General features: G+C 36.0%; 1 protein-coding gene across 1 annotated transcript in view; it reads left to right on the top strand.

Moving 5' to 3' along the window:
- Nucleotides 1-19,891, top strand: part of SH2D1A (SH2 domain containing 1A) — a gene marked incomplete at both ends in the record, with an annotated part of 74,577 nt that extends 54,686 nt beyond the window's left edge. Inside the window, 2 exons of the mRNA XM_080718949.1 lie at nucleotides 13,719-13,868; nucleotides 19,832-19,891. Coding sequence (XP_080575075.1) covers nucleotides 13,719-13,868; nucleotides 19,832-19,891 — 210 coding nt within the window. The remainder of the gene's footprint in view (nucleotides 1-13,718; nucleotides 13,869-19,831) is intronic.
- Between the last annotated feature and the right edge of the window lie 4,736 nt (nucleotides 19,892-24,627).

Below are 24,627 nucleotides of genomic sequence, written 5' to 3'. Positions count from 1 at the left end.
AGAGTTCCTCCTATGACACATTTCTCCTTAGCTCTCACATATTAGGGAAAGCATCTGATTTCTTATTTTTTGTGACTGACTAATCTCACTTAGCATAATGTCCTCCAGTTCCATCCATTTCCCTAAAAATGATGTAATTGAGTTTTTTTAATGGCTGAGTAAAATTTGATGTCACTATACCTAAACACTCTATAGTGGCTGCTAGAATCTTCCTATATATTCACTATCTCTAATCTCTATTACCTTACTATACTCTATATATTACCTCTCTATATTACCTTATATCTCTTACCTTATATTCTCTATATATTACCTTACTACACTCAAACTCTCATTCTTTTTCATCCTTTCCTCGACATTACCCTATTCAGGCACTCATTACTCCAGTTCCTTCCTCCTCATTCAACCTTTACCATTGAATACAACACAACTTGCCCTTGTATATACCAGGTGATACATCTAAATCCCTACTACTGAGATTAGACCAGATTGGTGAACCTCCAGAAAGTAAAGGACTGGCAAATACTAAGAACAAACAAACCATGGATGACAGAAGTAACTGCTCAATAGCCTGAACATTGAAGTTTAAAAATGCATAGGGCACAAACTGTTCTGCTTGACTTCTGACCTGACTTTCTATAATGGAGATGACAAACAGGTCCCTGGACCTTAAGAACTTAAACCCATCCATGTCAATATTGTAGTGGGTAGAGGAGACCCAGAGTAACTTCAACTCAGTACTGATGAAGTGCAGGCAGAACAATAGTGGGGTGATACAGGACACAGTTTTCAAGGTTGGTACCAAAGGGTGATAAATATACAACAGAGAGCTGAGAATACCCATACAGTAGAGGCTATTCAATTTTAAGGCTTACATAGTGGTAAATATCTGCCTCCAGAATAAGATACTATAGGAGAAAACAGACATAGGAAACCTACAAAGTGAGAGAAAGTTACCAAAAGCAAAAATGATATAAGCTTAATAAACCTGAGGTCACTGGACTTCCAGGAAGATGGTGACTGAGGGAAGCAGCACATTTAAGTTGAGCTGAGACTCAAGTCTCTTTTACCATAAAACCAGCATCTTGACAAGAGAAAGAAAAACAGCAAAAATTTGAAAAGAGCAATGAAAAATTGAAAGGTGGTGAAAACAAAGCCAGAACACAAAACATAGGACAGACAAGTACCCTGCCTGTCTCTCCTGGGGAAGAGCTGTGACTGGTGGTTGAGGCAGCACTATCTTGTCTAATAGAACCAGGACTTTCAGCCTCCAGAGACCCCCCCAGAAAAAGTCAATAACTTGATGTGAAGTGAGCAGTTACAGCTCATTAGAATTTTAAGCAGTTAGGGCCAGATGTGGTGGCACATGCTTGTAATCCCAGCATTCAGGAGACAGAGACCTCAGGATCACACTTCATGGATAGCCTCAGCTACATAGCAAGGCTCTTTGCAACTCAGTGAGACCCTGTTTCAAAAAATAAAAAATACTGAAAAATAGAACTGACTGAGTTGTAGCTCAGAGGTACAATTCCCCTGGGTTCCATACCCAGTACCACACACACACACACACACACACACACACACACACACACACACACACGCACAAATACACCCAAAAAACAACAAAAAAAGAATTGCATGTGGTTGGAACCTTTCTCCATGCTCCACAGAGATGCTACGATACTACTGCCTGGATGACTGGCTAGAACCTGTGGCAGTGGCAGCCGAGCCCACTACATCCTCCAGAGATCCAAAGCTGTACTCATCAACATTGTAAGCAAACTAGCCATCCCAGAGGGAGACCCCCCCTCCGCAAGCAGGGCCACAGAAACTTGTTTGGCAAGCAAAAGACTGGCAAGTTCTGAGACTTTGTGGTTCACTCTGTTGAAGGTGGGAGTTGAGCCTGCTGTCGGACACAGTAGAGACATGGATTAGCTGACAGCCCCCAGGGCCAATCAGATAGAGTTGAGCGAGAGAAGCCAGACCAACACAGCCCTATCTGTGGAGAACATAGACCCCTACATATACACTGTGTCTCATCCCAGTGGCACCCAATACTGACACAGATGGTGAGAGATGCAGGCTCAGGGTCTGTGGAAAGTGTGAAAACCCACATTTACATCAGGCTCCAGTGATACTGGCCACCTGCATAGACAGAGAGAGACTCAAGGATAGGCCCTATGGAGAGCTCAGAGACCCAGGCTTGCAATGGGAGAGGCACAAGTGGCAAATAGTACCTGCACAAACAGAGAGAGACACCAGAGTAGGGTCACAATCACTAAAGGAGATAAAAAAGTGGGACTACAAACTGAGATTATTGCAATAGGTTACAGAATAAATGAGAGCACCCATGCAGGACCAGGAGGATTCTGGAGGCTAACTCTGCTGTAGGTTTTTTTTGTAGGGCTGGTTTGTTTTGTTGTTGTTGTTTTTATTTTTTGTATGTGTGCTTGTTTGTTTGCTCTCTTCCTCACCCCTTTTATAAGCTTCTTCCCTCTTTCATATAGACTTTCTTCTCTCCATCCCCCTTTTTATTTTTCTTTGTCTTGTATTCAATTCACATCATATCACTATACCTAAATAATCTATATTGGTTACTAGAATCCTCCTATATATTCACTATCTCTAATCTCTACTCAAAATCTCATTCTACTTGATCCTATGTGCTACTTTATTCTTGCATTTACTACTATTGCAACTTAATCCTCACTTTCTTCACCATAGAAAACAACACAACTTTCCCTTGTATATACCAGGTGACATGTATAGAGTAAGAGAAAGGTATCAAAAGCAACAATGAAGCTGGGAGTAGTGTCCCGCACTTGTAATTTAAGTACTTGGGAGGCTGATACAGGAAGATCTGGGTTCATGGCCAGTCTCAGCTACTTAGTGAGGCCCTTCACAACTTAGTGAGACCCTGTTTCAAAATAAAGAATAAAAAATTGGGCTGGAGGTGTAGCTCAGAGGTCAAATTCCCCTGGGTTCAATCCCCAGTAACACACACACACACACATACACACACACACACACACACACACACACACACACACACACACACCAACAAAGATACAAACTAAAGAAATATGAAATCATGAAAAGGAAAAATATCAAGGAAGCAGTGGGTTCCCACAACCCCACAATAACAGAACCCACCAACACAGAATTGTATAGATTGCTAGAAAAAAATCAGAACCTTAATAGTAGAAATGATAGAGGATTTCTGAAAAGAACTTAAAGAGAGTCTGAAAGAAATAAAGCAACAAGTAAACAAAGAAACTGTTACTCTCAACAGGAATCAGAAAGAAGCTCTGAAGGAAGTGAAGGATGTAATCATTGAAGAGAAGGCATCAATACAAACTATAAAGAGTAGAACAGACCACATGAAAAAAAGAATCACACTCTTAGAAGATGACTCCTCAAAAAATGAATGCATACTATATAACTTAGAAAAACAATTTGACACATGAATCAGACATTGAAAAGATATGGGCCAATTTTAAAATGAGCTAACCTAAGAATGATAGGCAAGAAGAGGGAATAGAAGGTGGAACCATGTGTTAACAATCTTTTAAAAAATGTAATATCATAAAATTTTCCAAACAGAAAAAGAAGTCAATATTCAGGAACAGAAAATATAGAATGCCCAATAGACAAGATCAGAGAAAAGGTTCACCACATCACATAATAATCAAATTGACTAATATAGAGGCCCAAGAAAAGATTCTGAATGGCAATAAAAGTAAAAGATTAAATGCTAGATTAAATGCTAGATTAGAGTATTGCTTTTAGAGGCAAAGCAATAAGAAACACAACAGACTTCCCAAACCAAGTCATGAAAGCAAGGAGGGCCTGAGAAACATATTCCAAACTCTGAAAGAAAACAACTTGCAGTCAAGAATTTCCCACCCAGCAAAAAATATCTCAAATTTAACAGCGAAATAAAAACCTTCCACTACAATCAGAAGCTGAAATAAATTGTCTTCTAAACCATCATTATAGAAAATATTCAGAGATTATTTACAAAGATAAATTAATTAACAAATACCAGGACCAGAGAAAAAGTGTTTTACATTGAACATACAACTAACAAATAAGAACAAACACTACCTTAAAGAAAAGTTAAAACTCAAAATGTTGGGAATTAAAAATCATCTCTCAATAATCACACTGAATAATAAATGGCTTAAATTCCCCAACCAAAAGATATAAGTTGGCAAAGTGGATTAAAAACCATAATCCATCTATACATTGCCTGCAAGAAACACATCTTACAAGTAAAGATACCTACTAACTGGAGGTGAAGGCCTGAAGCAAGATAATCTATGCTAATTGAATTAGAAGACAAACAAAAATAGCAAATATGATATCAGACAAATTAGACTTCAATCTTAAACTTATCAGAAGAGACAAAGTAGGTCATTTTTTACTGGTCAAAGGAACAATTCAACAAGAGTATTTAATGATAGTCAACATTTTTGCCCCAAACATGGGTGCAATCAATGAACAAAGTCTTCATGACATTAAGTCACACACAAATCTCAATACAATAATATTAGGAGACCTCAACATTCTTCTCACACCTCTAGATCCATCTTCTACAAAAAAAGTCAGTAAGATGCCTCAGACCTAAATAGCACTATAAGCCAAATGGACCTATTAAAAACGTACAGAATATTTCACCCAACTCTAGCTGAATTCACATTCTTTTCAGCTGCTCATGGAATCTTCTCCTAAATAGGGAATATCCTGGGCCATAAATAGAGCACTAGCAAATTAAAAAAAAAGTGTCAATCCTCTGTGTCTTTATAGACCATAATGGAATGAAACTAGAAATCAACTATAAGAAGACTCAGAAAAACCATATAAACACATGGAGACTGAACACCACACTGCTGAATGAGGAATGGGACCTAGAAGAAATAAAGGGAAAAATTAAGAAATTCCTAGAAATGAACAAAAACAAAGGAGCAACATATCAAAATATCTGGGACACCTTGAAGGCAGTATTAGGAGGAAAATTCATAGAACTGAGTGCTTACATAAGAAGAACAGAAAATCACCAAGTAAGTAATCTAATGACATACCTCAAAACCCGTGAAAAACAGAAACAGACTAACCCCAAAGTGAGGAGACCACAGAAAATTATCGCAATCAGAGAAGAAATCAATGAAGTAGAGAATAAAAAATACCAAAAATCAACAAAACCAAAGCCTTGCTTTTGAAAAAAATAAACAAGATAGATAAACCACTAGCAGCCAACCTAACCTAAAGAAAGAATCAACCCAATTTACCAAAATAAGAGATGCAAAGAGTGATATGAGTATTGGTGGTACCAATAGGGCATAAATCCAGAGGATTGTCAGAAACTACTTTGAAAAACTATACTCAACAGAATGAAAAACCTAGAAGAAATCAACAAATTTATAGATACCTACAAGCTTCCTAAATTGAGAAGATATAGAAAATTTAAACCAACCAATAGTGATCAAAGAGATTTATGTAGCAATAAAGAGCCTACCATAAAAAATTCCAGGTCCATTTGGTTTCCTAGGTGAATTTTAGAAAACTTTTATTCAAGAGCTAACCCAAGTACTTCTCAATTTACCCCATGAAATAGAAACATGGCACTCTCAAATACATTCTGTGAAGAATATATTATTAAAATACACATTAATACCAAAACCAAATAAAGACTACTCAAGGAAAGAAAACGACAGGCCTATATTGTTGATAAATTTAGATGTAAAACTTTTAAACAAAATACTAGCAACATGCATTCAGAACTATATCAAGAAAATCATACTCCATTACCAAGTTGGGTTCATCCCAGGGATGGTTTAACATATGAAAAACAATCCATGTAATTCACCACATAAACATAACTAAAGACAAAAATCACATGACCATTTCAATAGATGCTCAAAAAGCATTAGATAAAATCCAATATCCATTTATGCTAAAAGCACTGCAGAGAATTGGAATAGAAGGAACAAAACTGAACATCAGAAAGACAATATACAGCCAGGCATGGTGGCGCACGCTTGTAATCCCCGCGCTTGGGAGGCGGAGACAGGAGGATCATGCTGGTTCGGAGCCAGCCTCGCTGGCTTAAGAGACTCTGTTTCCACATAAAAATGTTAAAAAATAGGTCTGGGAGTGTAGCCCGTGGGAGTGTATACCGGAGGTAGAAGGGCTTCCAGGAACCCCAGTACCACCAAAAAAAAAAAAAAAAAAGAAAGACAATATACAATAGGCCCACAGCCAGCATCATATTAATTGGGGAAAAATTGCAAGAACTCCTCGTAAAAACAGGAACAAAACAAGGATGTTCGTTATCACCACTTCTTTTCAATGTAGTATTTGAGACTCTAGCCAGAGCAATAAGGCAAGAGAAGAAAATCAAAGGAATACAAAAAATTAATAAAATTGAAATTTCTTTTTTTTTTTTTTTGTGGTACTGGGGTTCCTGGAAGCCCTTCTACTCGGGCTACAATCCCAGACCTATTTTATACATTTTATTTTTGGAAACAGGGTCTCAAGCCAGCAGGGCTGCCTTCGAACTAGCACGATCCTTCTGTCTCCGCCTCCCAAGCGCAGGGATTACAAACATGTGCAACCAGGCCTGGCAAAAAAGGAGTACCTTTTAATTTATTTTTTAAAATTTATTTTTATTTTTTTATTGGTGCACTGTAGTCATACATCATAGTGGTATAAAGAAAATACTTTTGTAGACATACATGCACACATCGCCCAGTTAGCCCCTACCCAATCCCCACCCCGTTCCCTCCCCATCCCTCCTTCCCATGCTTGGCTTAGTGGTTGACAACTAGTTTTATAGCAATTTATCCAATATTAATGATGATAATCTCACATAACAGTTTCATTTGTCTGATACCAAGCTTTTGATGACTTAAAGATAACATTTCAATATTTTTTTTGCTTTCTTTCTTACCAGAGACCTTTTATCTTTTTTTTTTTTAGGTGAAACTATCATACATTTATTTATTTATTTTTTAAAAATCTATCCTGATATGTAATATGGACTTTAGATACCCAAAACAATCTCGAAGAAGGACAAAGCTAGAAGATGTATATTTTCTGATTTCAAACCATATAAAGCTACAATAATTGAAACAGTGTAGTACTGTTCTAAAGGTAGATATATAAACCATTGGAGTTGAATAAAAACCTAGAGATAAATTCTTCCATATATTGTCAAGTTACTTTTGACAAGGTTTCCACGAACATTTGGTGGAAGAAATACTAATCTTTTAACTAAATAACTAAATATTGTTGAAAAATAATAGTTACATGAAAAAGAATAAAATTGGACCCTTACCTAACACCATATACAAATATTAACTCAAAATAGATAAAAGACCTAAATATAAATTTTAATACTATAAACTTTTAGAAGAAAATCTGGGTCATAAAACCTCACAACACTGAAATTGGCAGTGATTTCTTGGATATGATTTCAATGGCACAGGCAACAAAAGGGTAAACAAGCTCCCTAAAAAATAAAAAAATATTCTATATCCAAAGACAATGTACACAGAGTTAAAAGTTACTGATAGAATGGGATAAAATATTTCCAAATGCTATATCTGAAGGTATATTAATATTCCAACTAGAAATCCTAAAAATTATCAACAATAAAAACAAACAATACAATTTAGAGATAGGTAAAAGACTAGCATAAATAATGAATCTCCACAGATAACCAATCTTAGTTGTCTGTTGGATGGAAAATCTTGTTTCTCTGGTTCTGGTGTGTGTTACCTATTTCTTCTTTGTAGTTAATCTCTTTGAGTATTTTCTCTAGCACTGGTTTTGAAGACATAAATTCCTTCAGTTTCTGTTTGTCATGGAAGCTTTTTATTTCTCCATCTAATTTGATAGAAAGTTTTGCTGGGTAGGAAATTTTTGGCTGGAAGTTGTTTTCTTTCAGAGTTTGGAATATGTTACTCCAAGCCCTTCTGGCTCTCATGACCTGGTTTGGGAAATCTGGAGTGATTCAAATTGATTTGCCTCTGAATGTCACTTGGCCCTTTGTTTTTGTTGCCTTTAAGATTCTGGCTTCCACATTGGTCATTTTGACAATTATGTGGCGTGGGAATCCTCTTCTCTGATCCTGTCTAAGGGGAGTTCTATAAGTTTCCTGGACCTGTGTATGGACCTCTTGCTCTATGTTTGGAAAATTTTCTGCTATTACTTCCTTGAAGAGATTGTTGATCCCTTTGGTTTCACTTTCTTTTCCCTCCTCTATTCCAATTCTTCTTAGGTTAGCTTTCTTAAAATGGGCCCATATTTCTTCAATGTCAGATTCCTGCTGTCGTATTTTTTTCTAAATTAGAAACTATGCATTCATTTTTTGAACGATCATCTTCTAAGAGCGAGATTCTATTCTCCATGTGGTCTAATCGGTTGTTTGTACTTTGAATTGAGGCCTTTACTTCATTAATTGCATCCTTTATCTCTTTTTGGCTCTCTCTGAATCCTTTTTGAAACAGCTCTATTATTTCTACAGTTATTTTCCTGATTTGATCTTAGAAATCTCTGAATTTCTGTTTTATCGGGTTCTAACGTTGTGCGGTTGTGGGCATTCCTTGCTCCATTGTTATTCCTCTTTCCCATGATTTCGGGAGTTTGTGCCTTCTCTGGGTTCTTCCCTTGTGTCACTATGACTTCACTTAAGGTGCTCTGGATCTCGAGTCTGTGGTATCTCAGTCACCACTACTCCTTTACTGGGTTGTATTGCAGAGTCTCAGACCCTGGGAATCAATTGAGGCTGCTTTAGACCATGGGGGGTGCCAGGTTGGGCGTTCTCCTATGGTGTGATATCTCTGCCACCGCCACTCTCCCACTGAGTCAAGTCCCTGGGAGTACAGTACTGGGATTTCTCCTCTAGGGGCCACAATTTGACTCACTGTTGTTGAGTGCGCAGATGGAGCTGTAGTGGACTCGGTGAATTCGTTGCTGCTGCCGCCGGTGGCAACATGGCGCCACTGCTGCGCCCTTGGCCGTGAGGCTGGCATATTTCTTCTCTGGTTTTGAGATATGCTTTGAGTCTCTGCAGGGTGTGCTGAGCCCAGTCTCTGGGAGCTTAAGATGCTCCCTGTGCCGAGAAATATGCCGATTTCCTCCCGGCTGATCCGCAGCAGCTCACCTCGGCTCGCTGTCCGCCACTCCTCTCTGGAGCCTGGTGGGCTGTAGAGTGCATTGGTCTGGTGCCGTCTGGTGAGCTCGCCGCTGCTGCCGGCAGTAAGGCACTGCTGCCGCGTCCTCGGGCGTGAGGTCGGCTTATCTCCTCTCTGGTTCTGAGCTCCATTCTGAGTCCCCCTCCTCTCTGGGGCCTGGTGCTGCAAGGGAAAATGGCGCCTGCCTCTTCGCGCCGTGGCTCCGGCTGCAGCACTGCAGTCTGGTTTCTTTTTGGTGTCTCGTTTTTCCAGCCCTCTTTTTCTCTGTCCCTTGTAATTACATTTTTTGTTTCTCTGCTGATGGTGTTTTCTGGCTATGAAAGGCACTGATTTTGGTAATAGAGATTGGTTGTTAGTGGGGCTCGTAAGCCCCACTTTTCTCCTTCGCCATTTTCCCGGAAGTCCTCAAGGAGTACTTTTTTAATAACTAAAACTAAGACCCATGAAACTCAACCAAAATGCTCATAGAATTGACCAACAAATTCAGCAAAGTGTCTAGATACAAAATCAATCTTTAAAAATCAGAAGCTTTTCTGTATACCAACCATAAATTCACTGAGAAAGAGATCTAGAAAACATTTATTTTCATGATATCCTACCAAAAAATAAAATACTTAAAAACAAACCTAAGGAGGTAAAAGACCTTTACAAGGAAAATGACAAAACATTGGAAAAGAAATTGAAGAAGACCTTAAGAGATGGAAGGATCTTTCATGCTCTTGGATAGGCAGAATAAATATCATCAAAATGGCCATTATTCCAAAAGTGATCTACAGATTCAATGCAATATCCTTTAAATTACCAAAGTAATTCCTTACAGACATAAAAAAATCAGATCTTATTTTTAATTTTAGATAAATTGCCATAATACTAGATGTCAACTACTAAGCCAAGCATGGGAGGGAGGGATAGGGAGAGAATGGGGTGGGGATCGGGTGGGGGCTGACTGGAAAAAGTGTGCATGTATGTCTACAAAAGTATGTATCCTACTATGATGTATGAATACAGTGCACCAATAAAAAATAAAAAATAAAAAAAAGAAATATACAAATCAAAAAAAAAAATCAGATCTTAAATTCATTTGGCACAACAGCAACAACAAAAAACAGAATAGCCAAAGTAGTTCACAGTAACAAGAACAACGCAGGAAGCATCATAATACCCAACTTCAAACTATACTACAGAGCCATAGTAATAAAAACAGCATGGTGTTGGCACAAAAACAGACACATAGACCAATGGAGCAGAATAGAAGACTCAGAAACAAATTTGCACACTCACAGCCAACTGATTTTTGACAAAGGGGTCAAAAAACATACACTGAAAAAAAGCCTGTTCAACAAATGGTGTTGGTAAAATTGATTAGCCATATGCCAAAAAATGGAAATAAGCCTAACTTTCTTACCCTGCACAAGAGACTATTCAAGGTGTATCAAGAACTAGAAATTAGACCAGAGACCTTGCAGTTATTTATAGATGGCATAAGTCCAATACTTCAGCACATTAGCATGAAAAAAACCTTCCTCAACAAGAACCCAAAAGCACAAGAAATTAAAAGGAGTATAAAAATGTGGGATTGCATTAAACTGAAGAGCTTCTGTGCAGCAAAGTAAACTAACAAGAACCTCAACAAAGAGCTGACAGAATGGGAGATTTTTGCCAGCTACTCCTCTGACAGAGCATTAATATTTATAATATACAGAGAACTCAAGAAACTTACCACTAAAAAACTCTAAATAACCCAATTAAAAATGGGCAAGAGAAGTAAATAGACACTTTACATAAAGGAAATACAAGTGGCCAATAAATGTATAAAAAATTTTCAACAGCATTAGCAATCAGACAGAGAGATGCAAATCAAAACTACCCTGAGATTTCACCTAACCCCAATTAGTATGACAATCATTAAAAAAACACACAATAACAAATGCTGGTGAGAGTTTGGAGAAGTGTGAACTAGATCCAGTACATTGTTGGTGGGATTGCAAATTAATGCAACAACTTTGGAAAACTATGTGGAGGATCCTCAGAAGAGTGAAAATGGACCTTCCATATAATCTAGCAATACCACTTCTGAGTATCTACCCCAAAGACTGGAAACCAAACTACCAAACTAATGCATGCATATCTATGTTCATAGCTGCACAATTCACAATTGTCAAATTATGGAACCAGCCAAGATGTTCATCAACAGATGAATGGATTACAAAAACTATGGGATATGTACACAATGGAATTTTACTCAGCCATAATGAAAAAGAAAATTATGTTATTTACAAGGATATAGATGGAACTGGGTAGTATTATGCTAAGTGAGATTAATAAGTCATGAAAAGTAAAGTATTGAATGCTCTTCCTACTGTGCAAAAGCTAGAGAGAAAATGACAAAGAAGGAGAAACCATAGATGAACAAATAAGGTGACATAACTGAGGGAGATGGGAGGGAGGAAGAAGCAAACACCTCAATGGACATGATGTACATTCACAAACTTATCAATCACTATGCTGACCATGCAAATGTGGGAAGGGGGAGGTAATGGAGTGGGAATTGGGGAAGAGGTAAATGAGTGGTGTGTGCTTATATGCCTATATTATCCTGTGTCTCATTAACTTGTATGATTACAATGCACCAATAAATTGAGAAAATGTGAATTATCAGTAGTACATACTGACCTCTCCTTGTTAACTTCTGTGCCTCTGGGTTTTTCTTGGTGTTTGATCATCAGAAGATCAGTATATACTAAACCACTTATTAGTCTAAACAAAGAATAGCCATTTTCTAAGAAAATATTGCTACCCAAATTCAAATTGCTTCTTCATATCTGCTGTTATTATTCCTCTCTGTTAGCACAGAGAATCAAGTGCTAACTACATACCAGTCCCCATAAAAATGATGTTTCTGTTGATAAATGGTTTTTTAACCCACATTCCTATAAAGTTGTGTGTTTTGAAATCAAGAAGAGTATATACTTTCTTTTCTGGTAACTTCACTAGAACCTTCTTGTTCAAGTCTTAATGAGAAAGGGACAAAGAGCCAATTCTGCTGTCTCTGGTTGTCTGTGTAACCTTAGGTAAGTTGATTAATATCTTTGTATTTACATTTTCTTATCTGTCAAATGAAAATAACCCAATAAACCAATAACTGACATCTGAAGAAATAATGGGATCAAAATCTGGGAAAGTGTTTTAAAAACAACAACAAAACAGTGCTTTAAGTATGTATGAGAAAATTATTTTGTGCCTATCACCTGTTTTTGCAATTTAGAGATTCTGTCTTGGAGCCAAAAACTTTCTGTACCTCTGCAAGAATGGCTGTGTATTTTGGATGAGGTCCCAATAGAATTTTAAGAAGGTGTTTGACCATGGGGACGGAGCTGGGTGGGAGATTGTTCTCCTTTAAGTACATGAGTGGATACTAATTTAGAGCTAAAAAGAACTTTTTCAGTGTTTTCAATAAAAATGACTTACCCCAACGTAGGAAATGACTGAGAATTAGTATGGACAGTGTATTAGTTGACAGAAGCCTGAATGCCAGCTTTTGTGTTTTCTCATTGAACGCTAATAGATTTTTACCTCAAAAATTTTCCAGATGGAATAGCTGAAAAACATCTTTCTAAAAGAAGAAAAACCTAGTCATTGTTCAATTGCTCATAGGAATATTATTTTATTTTACGTTAAATGACAGTTTTGAGCTCATGCCTACAGCTTGGCTCATAAACTTTTGTGTGAAATTATTGATTTCAGGCACTGTCTTTGGAAGAGAATTGATGTCAGGGAAGAAATACATTTTCATAGTCACCTGCAAATGATGATCTCTTTAAAAATAAATACTTAAATAATTAAAAATGACCTTAGATTGTCTTTCATATTTGTGTCACAGAGAAATCTTTGTCATAGCGTGTTGCAGATGGAGAAAACAATTTGGGGGAGGAATAGGGAAGTTTCCAAGGAAGAAAAAATTTAATGTGAAGAATGAAGCAAAGAATCCTGTGATGCGAAAGAGTATGGGGACTAACTAGCCATGGGTTGTGTATATCATAACAGTCAATTTTAAATTTCCTGTATAGTAGTTTATATTGTGAAATGTTAGGGAAGATGGGTTGTTAGGATTTTTTTGATTCCTGAGGATGTAGAATGACCTACAGGATCTGTGATTTTTCTGTGTTTAACTGCATCCCCTCGGTTGCTGAATTCATTGTGGGTAATGGCCTGTATAACCTTAGAGGTTTGGCAGATATGATGAGTAGCAGGCAGGAAGAGCAGGGCAATGAGCAAGAGCTTGTACAAACTGATACTACCCTTGAGAGAACTGAAATGACAGCTCATTAGCTTCTCTTGCAGGGAAATTCAGCCAAAGTAAATTCTTCTGGAATGTTGTTTTTTCTTCTTTCTTATGTTTTCAAATATTTGACTAAGTTACACAAATGTTACTTCTCAAAGCAACCCTTGCACATTCTATAGGCCTCTTTGTAGTATAAAGAGGTAGGTAAATTATTTGCTTGGCCTTTTATTTTCCAGACAGCACCTGGGGTACATAAAAGATTTTTCCGGAAAATAAAAAATCTCATTTCGGCATTTCAGAAGCCAGATCAAGGCATTGTAATACCTCTTCAATATCCAGTTGAGAAGAAGTCCTCAACCAGAAGTACACAAGGTACTACAGGGATGGTTTGCTGTTCATTTTTGACAGTTTGGAAACTCAGGATTAGGAGTCAACCTATTTATAACCATATAATTGATTGAAAGTTCTGTAAGAAAAATGAAAAAAGAAAGTAGATGTAGCTAGCAAATCAAAACAGAGGTGAATATTTATATGCTATCATCTCGATATGCTATATTATGTTTTTAATAAAACTGCAAAAATCCTATGAGACACAACATTTTAATCTCTTTTGTTCTGTCTTATTCTTTCCAGTCCCTTTTGTAAATATATAAATATCATTTCATGCTGGGCATGGTGGCACACGCCTGTAATCCCTGTGCTTGGGAGGCTGAGACAGGAGGCTGGCGCAGGTTCGAAGCCAGCCTCTGCTGGCTTAAGAGACCCTGTTTCCAAATAAAAAATATATAAAATGGGTCTGGGAGTGTATGCTGGAGGTAGAAGGCCCGTGGGTTCCATCCCCAGTACCACACACACACACACACACACACACACACACTATATGTAATTTCACTTCACTAATCCAAACATAAATGATTTGAACTATGGAATAATTCCAAGAACACCTAGGCTGTCCTTTACCTTTGCTTGATATACTATTTATCTTTCTGGTATGTAAAGATTTTTTTTTTCAGTACTGAGGATTGGACCCAGAGGAATTGCACTTCCAAGCTATACACCCACCCAACTTCTTATTCTTTATTTTGAAACAGGATCTCACTAAGTTATGGAGGGCCTCACTAAGTAGCTGAGGTTGGCAGTGAACCTGTGATCCTTCTTTCTCAGCCTCCTAAGTACTGCGATTACAAGCGTGTGCCACCACACCTGGCTTATATGTAAATGTTTTAAGCCTTGTCCATGTAATTCTGATTTCTGAATTCCTGATGTTTGAATTAATGATAGTTTATTATAGAAAGGAAACTAGTCAATTTTTTTTGTATTACTGGTGCCAATTGTACATTTCCTGAACAAAGCTGTTTTAGTGTGTCATGCTTAAGTGTGACCACCAGCCAATGTATGTAGCTATCTGACACAGGACTGTTTATCTCTCTGTTGAAATGGGTTAATAATTTGTTTAGAGTGAGAGGATAAGCCTTGATTGAAACAATAAATACTTGTAATAAAAGTAAATTAGTTTTTATATTCCTTTTTGACAGGGACCTAGGCTCAAGCATAAAGGGACAATTATTGAACTCAAGTAGTGAATGAAATTAATGAATATAACTCTGTTTTACAAATTGGTAAATTGTTCTTTTATGCCCAGTATTCCATTCTTGATAACTTAGTTTCAAATAATAGTTAACTGTGGTATATCATTGTGTTATATCATTCTGAATTTCAGGATGTTGGAAATTTTACAAGTTTAAGTTAACCTATAATTTTAATACTTTGTGAATTTGTCCCTTTTGATTTTTGTTATTCTTTTTTATTAGGGAGAAGAGCTTCTGATATTTATCTGAAAACACCATGAAAAGAATAAAACATTTTCTACTATATTTTCGATAACTTAAATATATGTTGTTTTGTATAGTGTAGATAATACAGTTCAATGAGCATTCTTAACACCATTGTAGTCCTATAATGGAAACAATTAGTCTGATGATAAAGCTGAAATGGATATTGGAAATAGTGGGAAGTTTTGAAATGAGGATTAGGAAAAATAATTTCTTAGATTATTTTCAGTTATTATATTGCAAATAGGGGGGTGATGAACACTTTATTGAAGAGCTATGCCAATTCTTGCCAAATATAAATGAAAGCACTCCTCATTTTTTGTCAAAAGCACCATTTTTAGTGAAATGTTATTTGATAGCTTCTGATTTTTAAATGTCTTGAGTGATTGTGTGGTGAGAAGGTGGTTGGTGTTCCCATCTTTGTCATGTGCAATTATCCATTAGCTGTGGTGTCATGGATTCTTGGGATTTGTAAAGCAGTGTGTAAAACAATTATTAGAAAAAAGGTGAAGAATTTCTGTTTAAATATGAAAGCAACTTTGCTGTCTTCTGATGGTCTAGAGTAAATTTTTCAAGTCAATTTGCAGTTTTAAATTATATACTTTAAACACTTATTTTATCTGATGCTACAGGTTTTGAGATTATATTAACAATCTGATGAAGCAGATTTTTCTTCTTTTAATTTCTTTCTGCCCCGGTTGTTTCTACTGCATTTAAAACCTCATTTGATGGAGTGGGGATTGGGTAAGGGCTAACTGGGTGATGTGTGCATGTATATCTCCACCATCTTTTATCCCATTAAGATGTATGACTACAATGCACCAATAAAAAAATTAAAAATAGCCGGGTGTGGTGGAGCACGCTTGTAATCCCCGCACTTGGAAGGCGGAGACAGGAGGATCGCGCTGGTTCGCAGCCAGCCATGCTGGCTTAAGAGACCCTGTTTCCAAATAAAAATATAAAAAATAAATAGTTCTGGGAGTGTAGCCCAGAGGTAGAAGGGATTCCAGGAACCCCAGTACCACCAAAAAAATTAAAAATAGATATTTCACATGTAAAAATTCCTCATTTGAAAGCGAATCTTCATCAGCTGTGGCTCATGATTAACTGATGTGTAAGCAATTAGGTAACCCTATAAACCATTGGAATGCTTAGGGTTACATTAATTTTTAACAATTTTGAGTAATTGAAGCCTAAGTGAGAGAATTTTATGCAGTATTTTCTTCTCACATTTATATTTTCATGGCTTTTGTGATTGACTATATGCAAGATTGCTTTATGGTTCACAGAATTCATTCACTCAACAAACATAATTATACAAGGAGGGTAGAAAAGTAAAAACATCTGGTTGCTGCCCTCACTGTCTAGTTCACTATCTAGTTGGGCAGGAAGACAATAATAATGAAAGACAGTAAAATAGCATAAAAGGACAAGAAATCAACAACATTAAAAGTTAATAAGCACCTAAGAGATGTTCTAGTGTGTAGGCAGATCTGTCTTTAGAGGTGGAAAGAATCAACACATTTCTAGGGTCCTTGGTCCATAGGAAAAGGCAGTTTCATTGTTACCTAGTATATAGGAAGTCTGGCTTGTACATGAATGTTGTGGCCTTAGTTAATAATTAGTTAACTGCTGAGAGAGCTACTCTTTGTGTGCCACCAAGATCTGATTTCTGCACATTTAACATGGACTCTATGGGAGTGCAAATGTTGAGTAATGCCCTGTGGTGGTTCACCATTTCTGGAAGTAAGAACATCACTTTAACTTGTAATGGAATTCAGAAAGCTTAGCTTCATAATAAAATGTGTATGTTTAAGTAGTTTTTTTTATTTTCTGTAGACTGAGTTTACATTTTAATACATGTAACTAATTTTACTTTCTCTAACTTGTTCATTCTGGAATAATTCCAGCTGTTATGAATAAACTAAATAAATCATTGCTGAAGACTCTCTTAATATCTTATTGGGCTAATTCCCTGGAAAGGTTGAGTTTTTTAAATTTTACTGTTGTCAAGTTTTCTTGTTGTTGAACCTATTCCCATCGTTGGCTGCACTCTTATTCAAGATTTTTTTCACTTTTTTTTTTATCAACATGAGCATACTTGTTATTTCCCAGGACTTAATAGGTTATACTTTTAAAGCAAGATATTATTCTTGCCATGTATAAAATATTGCCATGCTTACATATACCTGTAAGATGCTGAATCAAGATCGAAAAATGAAAATATATCTCCAATCATACGCTTCTTTTCAGAAAAAAAGAAATGTGTCAGCAGGCCCATAAGGAACATGACAGTGTATCAAATACTTGTTCATTTTCTCTAAAATTTGTTCTTAAGATATAACAAGCATAGGTAATTGTCTTTTTGACTGTTACAGGCAGGGAACCTTGCAGTAGTGCATTGGTAGAATAAGTCTGCAGAGAATAGTTCTGATTAATTCCTCTAGTATAAATAAAGGGCTGAAATGATGTATTCATTGTGGGTAGAATGGGTAAAACATTTAAATGTGAGAAACACTTTAAAATCTATTAAGAATTCTTGACATCAACAATTTAATTTACATTATTGAGCTCAGACTCCAAAGTCAATTAATAATAAAACTCAGATTTGTCCTTAAGAATTTCAGCATTATAGGTTCACTGATTTTCCTGTTAGTGTTTTACTTGCCACTTATGTTTGCCCTTGCAGTAAAAAGGACACCATTATTTCTCAGTTTGTAGTTAGGGGTAAACTTAAACTACCTAGGTTGGACACTTTTATGACTTAGGGCCACTGGCCAAACTTATAGTAAAAGGCTGAGTTCTTATCATTAAGTCATTTGGTTCTTAGGTAAAGACATCTTTCTTTTTGGTACCAGAGTTTGAACCCAGGGACACTGGCACTGAGCTACACCTTCATATAATTTTATTTTTAATTTTGAAACAGTGACTTGCTAGGTTTCTGTTTCTCTCAGTTGCTGAGTCTTACCTTAAATCTTTGATCTTGCTGTCTCATCCTTCCAAGTACTATGATTACAGATGTGTGCCAACATGCCCAGCTTAAATGAAGATATTTTAAAGTAGGAATATATAACAGACATGACAAATTGTCTGGATAGAGCCCATCAACATAACATATATGAAATAAATACACACACACACACACACCCCACCCCCCCCCACATATATATATATATATATATATATATATATATATATATATGTATATATGTATATACATATATGTATCTTTTTTGTGTGTGGTACTGGGGATTGACCCCATGGGTATTCTATCTCTGATCTATACCCCCAGCCCTCTTTTTTTAGCTTTGGTTTGAAACAGGGTCTCACTAGGTTGCTGAGAGTCTCACTAAATTGCTGAGGCTGGTCTTGAACCTGCAATCCTCTGTGTTAGGCTCCCAAGTACTGGGATTACAGGCATGTGGCACTGTGCCCAGTTCACATATGTATTTTGATTGTATATCTCCCCAGAAACTGAATCATTTTCTCACAAGATGATAGGAGATGGCACTATATTTGGTGTTGAACAGAGATAGCAAAAGCAGGAATATATGAGACCATTTTCAGTTCTGTTACTTATTACCCACATGACTTTAGGTAGGTCAGTCTTTAACTGTACTGCATTTTCAATGTAGGAATAATTCTTACCTCTCAGTATTATTGCAGCGTGAGATTTATATAACTTCAAGGTAGTAATATTACTAAATGTTTTATTACATTGATATTCTAAGACCTCTAAAAGAGAGAGTGAATAGGAAAAGAATATGGAGAAAGCTCTCATTTTCTTCAATAATTCTGTCAAAGTAGGAGCTCCTGCCTTCTTTTAAATATATTTTGAGGGACAGGTGGGATGAGTATCTTGGGGAAAAAAAGTCCCCAGGTGATACTAACACCACCTCCATTTTTGCTGATAGGTTGTGTTGAGAATATCAAGGTTGTCTTCTGTTTCATGAATATTTTCACTGCATGTACACACAAACACATCCATATTAATATATATGTGAATAAAGAAGCATCAGGATATTTTGGACTGATATAAATCTCAGTAAATGGATATTTGAATTCTCTTTGCCTTAGTAGTATCAAGTGGAATTTTTGAAAATCTTTTGGTCGACTTCCCTAAAGTTGCCTGGAAATATCTTTTCTTAAAAAGTAAATAAACAAATGGTGATTTTAATTACTATGGTGTGGAACTTCAGAAGAGTTGTTGTAGTTTTTAGTTTTTTATGGTGGTCCCATTTTTTGCCAGCACATTTGGCCACCCTCATCTCCTAGCTCTCCCTCACCCCTATTGCAAGAAAGTCACCAAAAGAAGAGTGTAAAACCTTTAAAAATGTCACAGCATAGAGGTATTTAAATTCAGTAGATACTTTTTTGTTTATTAGTGGCCATTTGTGTCAGAAATCCTATTTTTATGAAAAATAAAAAATGAAGAGACTTCTGCCTAGAATTAGTGCCTTTTTTTATTTCTGCACTTACATTTCCATGATGATGTGGTTTTTATTGTTTCCTTTCAGGGAGTCACTTTCCCTATCTCAGGTGCCCAGACTGACTTGAAAATGCAGTTTGACGCATGAATAAAAGAGACAGTGTTCATTTGCAATTTTATTTTTTAAAAAGGAAATATTCAAAGTACTTTTCTTTCAAATATTGACACATAATGTTTAACTTTAAATATTTACAGCATGTTGTTGTGATGCTTTTGTAGAAAATGCATGCTTCTGGCTTGAAAGCCAGAGCAAAATGCAAAAGACCATTTAACTGCAACCAGAGAACATGAACCTATACAGTATCCAGTCACTTTTCAGCACAGGAGTGAGAGCAGGAATACAAAATTGGAACCTATTGTTTCCTAGCAACATGGCTCAGGCCATTATAACAAAATTTTCAGTATGATTAGAACCTTTAACTGTTGTTATATAGAAACTGAAAATCTTGGTATACACTGTAAACATCTTTACTTTTCATGAGAAAGTAAGCAGCTAAAAAGAATATTTTTCCGACATAAAGGCTATACTTCTCTTTTTTTAACCTTTTCTCTTATTGACACTTTCACCAGAAGAATAGTAAAGATTCAGACATTGCCATGATTCATACAAGTAAAATATTTTCAATGACACAATCTGATATACTAACAGTTATTTAAGAGGTTAAAGTCCACCACTAAATCTAAGGAAAGATTTTTAATTGCCAAACACACTTCCGTTGACAAATAATGTAAGGTGACAACTGCCAAGACAAAAATCCACAGCAAGTTTAACGCTAAGTATTCTCAGTTACTGTTCAGAAAGTAATTTCTTCTTATATATAGTAATATATTTGGTCCTTAATAGCTTTCACATGAAGGACACACTGAACTAATAGTCACTATTTTGTGGTTCAATTGTTTGTTGTTGTTGGTTTTCTGGTTTTTTTGTTTTTCTTTTCTTTTCTTTTTTTTGGTTTTGTTTTCTTTGCAGAATAAAGAACTTCACAGAAGGCTGTGGAAAAGCAGTCTGAGATCTGAAGTACTCGTCAGGTCAGCTATGTGTACATGGCTTCTTCCAAGAAAACAATGTTGCATTCAATCTTTAGACTTCCCACAGCTCAATACACTCCAATCTCCCCAAAGTTTAATATTTGATTACTGTACTTTTGCTTCCATTACCACTGAACTACAATAAATTGCCTTTAACATGAGCACATTTTTATAAGCACAAAAGCTTTGCCCTTAGGTGATATTAGAGTAGGGTCTGGTTTGGTTAAAAATATGGTTTGAAAAGAGCAAAGAAAGAAAAAAATAAGGAGCATAAAAATAAAATAATGGAATGCCTCAAACCGTGTCAACAGTGATGAAAAAGAAAAGTCTTATAAATTATAACTTAATTTTCTACATCTTTATGCAGGTATCATATGAATTCCAAATTATATATTGTCATGTTTTCATACATTTAGCTATGTTGTATATATTATATTATATATGTAGTCTATATATACTATAGATCTTCTAGATAAATTGACAATAAATGACACTTATTTTATACATTATTTTGTTGGGTTAAAAATCACATGTACTTATTTCTATGGTAAATGTTTTGTGAAAAATGAGTGTGAATTGAGCTTTAATTCCCTTTACTTTCTAGTCACAATTCTAATCAATAGTGATCAGAATGACAGCTCAAAATAAAAATATTTTAATATCTCCTTGAACTTTTCAGCTCATTTGGATCTCTAGATAAGAATAAAAACAAATGAAACAAACAAACAAAGAACACAAATAAAATGTGCCTTACAAAGAAAAAGAAACAAGCATAGAGTATTCCCTGTTTCCAGCCCAAAATGTTCTTCATAAGAGAGCCCAATTATTGTGCTATCACTTAACTTGGATGGTGTGTGGCTACATAGCATCAGCCACCTTGTCTTCTGGGGGTGAGAAATTCATAGAGTTCTCTTAATAGTGTTTTTACTTTCATCAGAAAATGCAAACTAGTTTTTCTTTTACAAATTTAAACTTCAGAACTATAACTCAGTGAACGCATTCTATTTGCCTGAATAGGAAGCAGTGTACTTGGTATCTCCATGAACTGCCAAAATGTTTCTCTTAGATTTATTACTCATTAGTACTAACCTTTTGGTTTTATCCTTTTCTCCACAAAACTTTAGGTGTTGTAAAGAGAACAATAATAATTTAAGGCAGTATTAAAACCACAGCTGTAAGTGATAAAAAGAGCATTTCCTGAATATAATACAAATATAACATTAAGAAACTAAAGTACAAACCAACTAAATATGTATTACAAACTAGAAATGCACACTTCAAGGTAATTACTATTAAGTAAAAGCTTCAAATACTTGCTTCTAATGAACATTTAAAGTAGTTTGAAAATGATACATCATCAACGAATTGTAAAAAGTATAATCACTTAAAATAAGTAAGTAAAATAGACTAATATTGACATCTTGGATTAGTGATGCACTCCTTATATACAGTTCACAAATTATTTTCCCACTGATTTAAAAGTGCATCAGAGGTTCTACAAACTTAAGGTCTCTTTTTAGGTTGGTGTGGAGGTATTCAAATTTTCAACAAGTTGTGTGAATAATTTTAGAATTATATCATGAATAACCAATAACATTTTACCAATAACATGGGCCTGATTTATGAAAAATCCAATGATACAATTTTAGTATGGATTATCAGTATCTTGATCTGGTACAATTCCAGTTACAAAGAGAGACAAGTTTATCATTAATTCTCTCTCTTCTCTCTCTGTCTTAATATATGTGCAAAAGCCGGGTGTGGTGGCACACACTTGTCATCCCAGCATTCCAATGTCTGAGACCGGAGGATCGCAGTTCGCGGACAGCCTCAGCTATTTAGTGAGGCCCTCCACAATTTAGTGAGACTCTGTTTCAAAATAAAGAATACAAAGTAGGGCAGGGGGTGTAGCTCTGAGGTCGAATGCCTCTGGGTTCCTTCTCTAGACCCCCACAAAAAAGAAGTAAATATATGTGTAATAGTGTGGTAATCCCAACCTGAAGCTTTTGAAAATAAAATGATGGGGTCCTTTCCTTTCTCTTGCTTTCTTTTGTGTAGTAGGAAGCAGACTCCTTAAAAGCCTTAACATGAGCTGGGGTTCTGATTTTACATATCTTCAAAGAAACTGTCATCACAAAGCAAGGCAATGACCCTCTACTGCATTTAGGCAGTAGCTGGAAAGAATCCAAATGAACATTCCATCATACATTCTCTTTCAGACAGAGCAAATGTTCAGGCTCAGTGATGAAAGTGCAGAAGCTGACTCAAAGAAATTTTCTATAGGCCACATTGTACTGGCATGTATTTTCATTTGTGGCAACTTACAATTATGTAGCATTTTACAAACCATCTCTTTGTCACTAGGCACAAATCTCCCAGCTCACAGAGGGGCTTATTTTAATGCTGGATTCATAGAGATTGAGAAACTGTGGCTGATATTAACACCAATCCTGACTTTAAATTTTAAATGATTATGAAAGAAATAACTGATCCTGGAAGATAAGTTTTCCTAGGTTGAAGAATAAGTAAAAACAAATGGGCAAAGACAGAAAACTCAAATAACCATATAAATTATGCTAGTACAAACTAGTCTGCCTCTGTATAATTAGTTGAAATTCTTTAGGTTGAAATCAGTTTACTGAATTCAATTTTCAGAATATGGCTGGGAGAAGTTCAATACAGAACTGAACTAAGTGAGAGAAAACAATGTGGCAGCACCTACTGTGATGTTTTGTTTGGTCTTCCCTTTGTACTTTCCTTTCACTTTAGTACTAGGTCTATTTTTTAAGGTTTTTGTCTCTTATGAATTTCTGTACTAATCCCAGGCACATATGCCTGCTAAAGCCTCTTTTTTTGTACCAGAAAAACGCTTTTTAGTAAATTGCCTTTCATGTGCACAAAAGCATTGGATTAATGTATAAATATTAAATCACTAATATGAAACTATGACCAAAACACACCTTATATATAAATGAGAAATTTCTACCCAAGTTAATAAAAACTAGGTTTACATGACACCAATACAGCTAGACACCAAATTGGTAAAAAATATTGAGTCAAAACAGGTGATGTGACAGGTCACATTGGCCAGCTGCTTTGATATCATGTACATACAAGCAAATAGTGGCTATTTGGTCTTCTTCCCCCCTACCCCCTTGGAGAGGTATGGTTGGCAGAGTCCAGCCACCACACACCAAAACACAGCACAACAACATGGCATTTACTTTAACAAGCAAGGAGGAATAACCAGGAAGTGAGGGAAAATAGGTCCTGACTCTAGGAGATGGTGGCTGAGGACATTTTACACTCTTTGTAAGTTTCCTACAACAGATCCGGAAAATGCAAAAGGGCTGGCAGTCTCTTGAGATGCAAGGTTTATTCAGATACTATTGCACCACCTTTGCAAACAGTTTGCTGGCTCTGCTAAGAGTTAAATATGAAACTTGGTGTCACAACTGAGATAGAGAACCTTGGGTTCTTTCTATATTGTTGAATGTACTCATGGTTCAACAAATTTAAAGTGGTGCTCCTGAAAACAGTTTTTAGCTGTTTGACTTTTGCTTGTGTTATTTTGAATACTGCCACATGAGAACTAAAAATCTTTGTTATTTCTTAAAGAGTTTAAACAAACAATATTAAAATACCATCTTACGTCACATTGAAAGGCAGTTGGATATGTTTTCCCTCCATATTTACATATACAGAGTTCTGATCTAGAAAACCAATACAATAAACCATTTTATGTTTTAAAAACAGGCAGTCTTTGGTGACGCAAAGGCAGATAATTTTTTTTTG

This window comes from Muscardinus avellanarius (assembly GCF_963383645.1).
Source record: "Muscardinus avellanarius genome assembly, chromosome: X".
NCBI lineage: Eukaryota > Metazoa > Chordata > Mammalia > Rodentia > Gliridae > Muscardinus > Muscardinus avellanarius.
The sequence above is the reverse complement of the archived record's forward strand: the minus strand, read 5'-3'. Positions and strand labels throughout refer to the sequence as shown.